Source organism: Vidua macroura, chromosome 3, assembly GCF_024509145.1.
Source record: "Vidua macroura isolate BioBank_ID:100142 chromosome 3, ASM2450914v1, whole genome shotgun sequence".
Lineage (NCBI taxonomy): Eukaryota > Metazoa > Chordata > Aves > Passeriformes > Viduidae > Vidua > Vidua macroura.
In genome coordinates, this window is record NC_071573.1 from 29708242 (window position 1) to 29718275 (window position 10034).

General features: G+C 41.7%; 1 protein-coding gene across 1 annotated transcript in view; it reads right to left on the reverse strand.

Annotated features, from left to right (window-relative positions):
* Positions 1–8124, reverse strand: part of LRPPRC (leucine rich pentatricopeptide repeat containing) — an 85675-nt gene extending 77551 nt beyond the window's left edge. Inside the window, exon 1 of the mRNA XM_053973208.1 lies at positions 7934–8124. Within this exon, the coding sequence (XP_053829183.1) occupies positions 7934–8124 (191 nt within the window). The remainder of the gene's footprint in view (positions 1–7933) is intronic.
* Positions 8125–10034: the final 1910 nt, after the last annotated feature.

Here is a 10034-nt window from a genome sequence, read left to right on the forward strand (position 1 = left end):
AAGTATTCTCAAGGGTGTCATTTTCCCCAGTTCTTTCCCTCCTTTTCCTCTTCTCCTTCTATTGCCTCCTATAACCAGACACAGAACACTTTTGAAAAAGAGAAGTCATTAGACTAATTAGCATACAATCCAGTAGCACAAGGTAAGAACAACAGTAAGATAGTAAATTTTAACTCCTCCAGGATTTAACAAACAAGTGAGATACCTAGAACTTAAATTTACAACACATAAATAGCAATACTCAACTTTGAGCCAGTGGATAGCTAGAAGAATGAAACTGTAATGATTGCAAGTTATCTTTTTCTTAAAGATATAAGTTAAAACAGAAAATGGTATCATTCACTCTTATATACCCATTAAAAGAGCTACTTGAAAGCTTTTCAGAATACTTCCAGAAAGGTTAGAAAAATGCTCTGGAAGCTGTAGCAACACAGGGCTTTATTTGCAACACAGAAATTTATACTTTAATTTCCATTAACAATCAAAGCACAAGTGGACACAACTCTTGTGCTTCAGGTTAGAATTTAAATGCTTTTTCCTATAAAAACCTGCTAATGTTTTATAGTATTTTTCAAATTACTGAACAGTATTTTATTACATACAGCACACTTCTAACCATAAACAAATTGGTATCTACAGTTCTTAAGTCCTGCACTGTTTTAAGAAAGACATCTTTGTAAGAGTCTCCACCTGTCAGAAGTCACAAATATTTTAAAGCACTTGCACAGCACCATCAGATTAAGTGTAAAGATAAAAACATTATGTGCATGCTCAACATAAGCTGGTTAACAGCAAAAGAAGACTCTAAAGTTTCATTTGCTACTAAACTCTCCTGCTTAGCATTTAGCAGGACACTATTTATAACTTAAAAGGTAAGTTTCAATTGCTACAGTTGCACACTGCAAAACACTACACACATATATGTATTATTTTTATACAGTAACTTCACCTTCTGAAAGGTGAGCAGAATTGAGCATTTCTATTTACACCCCCCCCAATATTACCAAATAAGGTACTGCTGCTTCTGTTAATTTATACTGATTAAAGACATTTTAAGGAATGGCAATATGGGAGTCCGAGTTTCATTTTGAGACAGACAGGTGAAAACAGTTTGAGATGATAAAACAACCTGAGGAACTCAAACTTTCACTGGAATCCACCTAACTATCATCATCAATCTGAAATAAGTTTCAGATAAGGTACACTCAGCTGTACCTCACCATATGTAGGCCTTCAGCATTTGAATGAATTACACTTTTAGCACTAAGGTACTGCGTAATGTTAAGCCAATCCTATAGTAAGAATTTGTTAAAAATAACCGTGGCTTCAAAAGCTGGATGAAGCTGCAGCATCTACTGGTTTGAATCTGGTATGTAGCACTACAAATCAACGAAGAACTCAAAATTAAATTTAAATAAACAAAAAGACCAAAAAAGAGCTCACTATTTTATAAGATGAAAGATTGAGCAGACCAGAAAGTGAGCTTCCAAAGAAAGATACAGACTTAACGAATTAAGGGACACAGCCTAAGGTTTGATCTCAGGCAACCAGTCAAACAGCAGGAGAACAGAGTAGGCAACCTCCCTACGAAACACAAAAAGAAGTTAACAATTAAGAAGCTAACAACACACAATTAAATCAAATAGAAAAAAAAACAAGGATAAAAATCAAGAAGGCCACATTAACCATTTCTGTCAGGAAGTGGCCTAAAAAGGCAGCCAGAAAAGTTGCTAAATTTAATAAAAATGATTTTCGAAATTACCTCTTCACAAGGAAAAAATGACAGCTCATACACTGTTTGGCTTTCAAGAAATGTTAATTGCAACCATCTGTAAATTTTAACTATCATTACTAATTTTAACAAGGAAATGGGGGTGTAGGTGAGAATATGGAAGAATGACTCAAATAATTCCTGAAAACATTAACATATACTGAAGGCAAATTACTGGCTCTTACTCAAACTCCAGTCCTTTGGATTTACTCTGAAAAATCCATGGAAGTTGTGGGAAAAACAGAAGCCTAACAAAAAAAATACAGATTGATATACAGGCTTTTGGCACCACTTTACCTGACAATCTGCTCATAAGCAAAACAAGGAGACAGAATGTACTTCTAGCTGCAAAATATTGGTCCAGTTGTTGTGTAAACAAAAATTTTAAATACATATACAAAATTAAAATGTGGTTCTATGCAGAACTGGGAATATTGCCGGGGAGTCCAAGTGAAGCTATCTCCTGACCCAACTAGCAAATGACTGGCACAATCCATGTGCAATAATAGCTTCAATACAGAACACAAGAAGTTTGTTTTGGACAAAACACAAATGCAGGAATTTACTATAGGGTACAACTGGCTAAGCAGCGCAGCACAGAGGGTACTGAAAATGAGGCATTGCTAAGCATGAACTGTCCCACAGCAAAAAGAATTCAAATTCTCAGCTCCTAAACACAGGAACATAGCTAAAATACAGATAATGATCTCTTCAACATGGTATGATTATTCAGGAAAAAATACCAAGTATGAAAGACCCAAAGGACTCATCTATCCCATCCCACTCTCCAAACACAGAAGCAACTGAACCTAATCCATCAGGAATCACACAACCAATATTAATGGTTGTAATATTAAGTGTAACTAAATACTTGAATAGGATACTTCAGTCAAGCTTGCTCATTTGGAAGCTTCTAAAGTAAGATTAGGAGTGGGGAAAAAAATCTATTATGCATGACCTTGATATTTCTGATCCTACCTCAGTACTAAATGTTTGATTACACAGTTTTATGATGTAATCATATTTTCCCGATTATTTTAATTCACTTTTTTCAGACTTCAATGCTATGCTGCACAACAAAACACATACTTCCCTAAGAGCTGCAATGAGTACCAAGTATTTACTTTCATCTATTACCTCCAAAAGGCATTTTAAGATTTTCTCTATGTGAAACACTTTATTTGCAAGCACATAAAGCTTGCAAAGTAAATAAAGCTGCACAGTCAATTTCAGATCTGTTTGAATGAGCAATCTGGTTCTTCCACAAAACGTGTAATTTCTCTCTACTACACTTCAGAACTGGGAGAAGCTTGAAAGGATATATTGAGCCCTATGAAGCAATCTCTCTCCAACTCCCACAGTCACAAGATTAGAAGCAGTCTTCAGATATTGGAGCCTTTACACCATTTTCAGCTTAATCTCTACAACTGCAACCCTTCCCTACACAGGAAAGGTTAACTGTGCATTTGAAATCCCAAAACAGTGATAACTCCACCTCCTGTTTAGGTTACAATATTGGGAAAGCAGCTTAAGATAAACTCACAGAAAGACTGATGCAGAGATGAAGTGTGCATGGAGAAATTTATATCAAGTCAACCAGTAAAATTCTTCTGTTTATAAGGGTTTAAGTAGAAATCGCAGTGCTGTACCCACATACTTATGTCTTCCACATTGTTAGAGCAGACTTAAGGCAGTGCCTTTAATTTCCTATAGGAACATATCTTACATACAAGCCTAAGTAAAAAAAGTAGGTGATGTTCATGTTTCCCCTCACAGCAGCAGAAAGGTTACTTTCTGTAAAACTTGATCAATTTCAAACATTAAAAAAATATATATTTATATATTCAGCTATATATTTATCCATACATTATTTATATATTTGTATAAATATATGAAGATAACCACATGTTTAATTAAAATATTAGACATTCGCCTCCCTTTATCAGAGCCACAATAAGGTAGTTGCTCTACTTTTTCTACAGAAAGTATTGAATATTTTGTTATTTCTAAACTAAATAGGCAAAAACTGCATGAAATAGTTCTCAAAATCAAGCCATGTTCAAAGCAGAATAATGGTAAACTTAAGTGAATTAGAATTCATTAGTGTACATAAAAGCACTCCAGATCTAACACTGAATTCAGTAAACATAACACTAAATTTACCACCTGAGATCCCAGCATGATTCACACAACTGTTAAAACAGCACTTGTACTGTTAGCCATGATCAGCTATACAAAAAGGCCACAATGTTCAGGCCACCATATAGCTGTTTCAATGAGATATAGGAGGATCTTACCAGAGAGAAAAATTCATGTCTTTCCATGTAGATTGACGAACTTTGTGTTTCTTGGAGAATATCTAAAAAATTCCCTAAGTGATTCACAAGAAGTAAAAGAGAAAATCTTTGCTTTGTACTACACTTAAGATCTTAGGAAAAAACTCATCACTGAAAAGGGTGTCAAGCACTGGAACAGGCTGGCCAAGGAATTGTCAGTCACCTTCCCTGGCAGTGCTCAAAAGACAGGTATGTGAGGTACTTGGGGACACAGCTTAGCATTGCAGTTGGTAGTGTCAGTCAAGTGTTGGACTAAATCTTAGAGATGTTTTCCAACCTTAACATCTCTAAGATTCTGTGATTTCTTGGGAAGTATCTAGGCATTTTATATCCATCACTAAAACACTTAACTACAACAGCACAGCATGTGCAACTGTATTAAACAAAGTATTATGAAAAGCAAGTCTACTCTATGCCTCCTCTGCATTTGAAGACCCTTCCTTCTATCATTTTGTTAATGTAAATAAGCATTCAGTTCTATGCTTTCATTAAGCATTCAGTTCTACATTTCTGCCTATTGGTAATAGATTGCTGAGTATGATAGTGAATAGTCAAAAAGAACTTGTTTCCAGCTAATCTAAAAAGAAAAAAAAAAGAAAATTAAAATGCATCATTCACTTAGCCATGAATCATTTGGGTCTTTAATTTGTGACTTAATCAAATCCATCCCCCCCAGTCTGAAACCTTTTTTAAAAGGATATTCACTCTCCCATCTTACCAACGTACTTGAAACACAGCACAATGGATCAAAAAGCAAGAGTTCTTACAAGCACCTTCTGTGCTGGTTTTGCCTGGGTTAGAGTGAATTTTCTTCAAAGTAGCATGTATGGGGCTGTCTTTTGGATTTATGCTGAGTTCAGTTTTAAAAAAAAAGACAAGCTCACGAAGGAGCAGGGTCCAGGCAGGACGTTTGGGCCTGTAGAGAGAAGAACCCAAACTCGAGCAGGTTTGCTAGCTTGATTTCACTTTATTATTGTATTGATTCTCCTTGATTTTCATCTTCAGCTATACTTCCATGATCTGTATGCTTTAGCAGCCTAACTGTTCTCCTTCCCTGATGTAGTCAGACAAGGTGGCCAGCAACAGGAGGGTGTCATAAGAATGGAGCCAAGACCCTATTTCTGAGCACTAACTTTCCCACAGCAGAAAGCTGCAACATCAAACCATAACATCATTACCTACAGTACGTAGAATAAAGTCCCCCCAAAATATCCTGATGTTAACTCAAAAATCTACTCCAAACACTCGTCAGTGGAGAGGTTTGCTACACTGTTCTTGACAGTCAGATACTAACAGGAAATTCAAGCATTTTTTTGCCTAGTGAAGCTTCTGTAAGTTCCAGTAAACCACCTGGACCATGTAAATCAGCGCACTGCTGAAATCTGCTCCTGTAGATCTGAAGTTTGTTGTACTGGTCTGCTGAAGTTTACCTTCAATGAAATTGCATGGCAGGAGAGTGACGATGTAGCCCAAGTTATTTCACATTTCATAGCAGAGGTGGTCAAGTGAAAGAGTAAATTTGTCTTAAATCTGACTTGCTATGAAATGCTTCTCAACCATTAGGACATGCATCTCCTATCCTAACTCATTTTTCAAAGAAGCTTAGATTAAAAATCAAAGCAATAATGATGCTTTGATAAAACCTTGGCTTGAATGTGATGCTCACTCTTTCACATTTCTAAAGAAGTTCACAGATTTGCAACTTTTCTGTAACCGTTATTGTAATGGTAGTCACAGACTTGCCTCTGAACTGACTTTATGTTCAATGCTAAAGTGACTATACCAAGCACATGGAAACATAGTTATTTACACAATTTTCTTGCAAAATGCTAGATTATTAGATTATTCCTGTTTATTTATTTAATCTTAAAACTGAGTGTCTTTCCCTGCTATTCCAAATAGACTGCAATTCATTCTCAAAATAATCTTGAGACCTGAACAGCAAGTATAGTAAGCCCAAATGTTGTCCATATGCCAGTCTAGTTCTTCAAAGGACGTCCAGTTCCAGAATTTAAGGTTTGAGCAAAAAAAAAAAAAATTTATTTAGATCATATGCTTAAGATATGAAATTTCAGTTTGTAAGTATTACCTTTACTTTACACTTTGACTCTAGATCATCACTTGTGCACTAGGATGCCTAAACACACAGTAGTGTGACAGGGAGATTTTAAGTGAAAACTTGTCTTAGAAATGAAATTACTGGACAAGAGGAATGTACAAAAAGTTTCAAAAGAGTTTTCAGCATGAGCACTGAACTACGCTACTGAAATTAAGCATAATTTGGTGTGAGAAAAAAGTACTGGGAGAGAAACAACCAATAAACCAAACCCCAGCTGTAAGAAACAAAATATCATCACATAAAGCACTTCTAAAGTTCTTTCTAGAAATGGAGTTCTAGGTTATAAAAACAGTTAGCCCTTCACCAAGTCACATATAAATTTCAATGAATATTATTTCTCGCAACAAATTAACTTAGGGAATTAAGCTTCCAGTTGAGTAAAACAAAAATTAGTTGCTAGAAAGAAGAAATGTTTACTGATAATTTGTAGATAACCAAATGTGTCATTCTGTTGCCAACCATAAACCAGATAGTCCTGGTTCCTGGTCCTTCCCAAACTGGTCTACTCCATCCTTCACACCAACTTTAGCATTTGTTGGCATCTGATACACTTCAATGATTAAAGACCACAGAAAACTATTTTCTTAAAGTAAGATTATGGCCAGGCTAGCAATAAAACAGCCCCAAAGTAAAACTAATAAGCACTAAAAGTAGGGAAATTAACAACAATGTCCTTATTTTGAGAGTGAGACTTCCCTCTAGGAGGTCTCAATTTCTGATTCTTGTCTTTTCCCATCCATTCTTGTGAAGGAGCTCTGGAATTCACGAAATCCTCTGCTAAACATATTTATCTATTTAGAGTGGCAGAAAACTGTTATGGTTTTCTACCAGGATTTAAGCTACAGTGACTTGAAGGAAGCAATAAGTATAGATAGATACAGTATGACTCAAGAGACAGAACAACTTGGGTAGCACTAAGCCCTTATATCAGCTCATAAATCTATATGTGTCTGAAATTGTACTAAGGAAGGTTTGTGTCTCTAAACTTCCTGCAGAGCACTAACCACATGTAAGTGTTGTCAAAACTGCAGCCGGGATGCACACAGGTGGGTAGGATAGGCTGAGTTTTCCACCCTACCTGCGTGACAGAAGGGAGACAAAAGCATGGCAAAGAAATTTAGCCGTGCCGCCTCACAGGAGACACAGCAGAGTCTGAGGGCACGAAGAGGAAGCCCAGATTCCAACTGTGCAGGTACTCAGAGTCAGTCACAGAATCATTTAAGTTGCAAAAGACCTCCAAGATCATTGACTCCGACCACCTTGTCAGCTATAATCAGAACACCAAGTGCCAAGTCCAGTCGTTTCTTGAACGCCTCCAGGGACAGTAACTCCACTCCATCGCTATTTATCTCCTCTAGTCTTCCCCTCTTCCTCGACGCCCCTCCACACGGCGTGTCCCCCGGAGGTCAGGGTTCGGCTCTGCTCTGAGCCCAGCCTGGCAGAAGGCGCGGGCAGCCAGGCCGCCCAGCCTGAGAGCAGCGGGGCTCCCGCGCGGCCTTTGCCCTGCCCTCACCCCGAGGCCGCGCACACGCGGTGAGGCCGGCGGGCCGGCCTGGGGCGAGCGCTGCCTCGGAGCCCCCGGGGCAGCCGCGGCAGGCGGCGCCGCAGGGCCCGGCGGCATGGCCGGCAGTGCCCTTGGGCGTGCGGAGCACAGCCTCAGCCGGCCTCGCCAACCCTACCAGGCAGCGCGGCGGCGCGAAGTCTCACCTGGCGGGGCCGGGCGGTGGGGCGGCGGCAGCGGGCGGGCGGAGGAGCGGCGGGAGCAGCGGCGGGAGGCGCGGGCGCAGCGCCCGGAGGCGCCCGGCGGAGCTCAGCAGCGCGGCCATGACCGCCCGCAGCACGTGAGCCTCGCGCCGGCGCTGCGCCGCCGCCGGCCCCACGTGACGGGGGCGAACCATTCCGGTCAGGGGGGAGGCGCTGAGCCAGGCCTCGGAAAGGGCCCGCTCAGGTGCCAGCGCTGCTAATTTCCACCCCGTACCGCCGATGGGCCGTTCCACGCAGGCCCGGGTTGGGCCGCCCGGCAGCCAACCGGGAGCGGCCCCGGCGGAAGGCGGGCGCGCGGGAGGAAGCGGCGGGAAGCGCTGGGATTCCCGGCGGGCGGTCCTGGGAGTTCTTCCGTGCCGGGCCGCGGGACCTGCTGGCCCTGCCCGCCTCGCTCTCCCCGTCTGCCCACCCAAGTACTGCTGCCCTGCAGCCCGGCGGTGGCAGTCGCTTCTTCGCTGCCCCTGAGGGGTTCCAGACCCTACCGAAAGCGTAGCGGGCCGGCGTGTACGCCAGGGAAGCCGTGGGGAGTTGGGCTAGAAAAGCTGCTGGTCGCTATCAGCCTTTCTGCCGAAATCTTATCATCGCCTGGGAGTGACGGGCAGAGGGAAGAACTTTATTAAACCGAATATCAATAGTAAATCTCTGCCTGAGCTTGCAGATATTTACTAAGAGGCTGCCTGAATTGATGCTTCATTTTAGCATCCAAGTTAACCTGGTTGCTATGACATAAAACATTAACTGAAGTACCTAGAAATTGAAGGCATCTTTTCATGCAAAAACCACATCATTATTTTTGCTGTAACTTGCAAATAATTACTCTAAAGGCAGATCGACTATGACCAGCCATTTACCAATTACCATTTACTTGGAAAGACTTGTCTCATCATCAAGATGCAAAATGCTCTGTTTTTAAATGTTACGTACACTCATTTTTGTTATTTATCAAAGTCCTGGATGTTCAACATTGCTCACTGAGGAACGAGTTGCAGCTTGTAAGACAATATTTGCAATGTTACTGCTTATCATGGCTTCTGCTGTAGCAGTGTTACAGAGTTTCATGGAATAAAGAGATCAGTCTTGAGAGGAAAGCTAATGTCTTTACAAATAATTTGGGTGAAGCTATGAGCATTAACATCTTTCAAATGGGTCAAAATATCTCTACTAACTTTGGACAGCAGGTTCCTTGCAGAGCCCAGACAGCTTGGCTCCTGAAACAGACAAGGGTCTGCACAAGCCTGAGCTTCTGAATTTTGGGATAAAATAGTAGGTTCAAGGGGGGAATACGTGGTAGGTGGTTTGGGAAGGCTTCACCTTACTAGTACCACAGACAATGGGGAAACGAAGAGGGCAACATGTGGCCAAGAGTTAGGATAAAAGGAGGCTGTGCCCTCCAAAACCTTGAGAGAGGAAACCCCATGTTAGAGCCCCTGAGAGCTCACTTTAGTGAAACAACAAAAAAATGCCAATGTTATTTACAATAAGGACCAGAAATGATACAGTGAAGAACTGTGTCTAGGTTTGAAAGACATGTCTGCTAAGAAAGCGGGAACCTCCCTTGGAATGGAGAATATGATCCCCTTCCCTCTGAATTATTATAACCTTGAAATTAAGGGGCTTTCAGGCAAAGATATGGGAAAAGGAATGACAGTTCTTTACTAGCTTGTGTACATACTACAAGGCAGATAAACAGCAACAACAACCGAGAGCAGACGGCCCAGTGGAGTCTCTTGCTGCTCTTCAAGCGCTTTCCCCTTGGGTGCAGTTCCGGCCACAGCCAGCAGGAGCGCTGGTGGCTCCTGGCCAGGCAGGGCAGGTGCGGTGATTCCCCTGCCTGCAGGGGGCGCTGCGGCGCGAGTCCGGCCGCGTCTCCCTCACGCGGTAACGGGCTGGGCTGGATGGCAGAAATGGGCTGCAGCAGGAACCTCGGAGCAGCGGCTCGAACGCCAGGGCGGGCTCACATCCTGCAGCAGAAACTCGGCAGCTGTGGCAGGAGCTCAGGAGCCCTGGGGTGTCCCAGCACGCGGGGGGTGTGTGGCTACAGTAC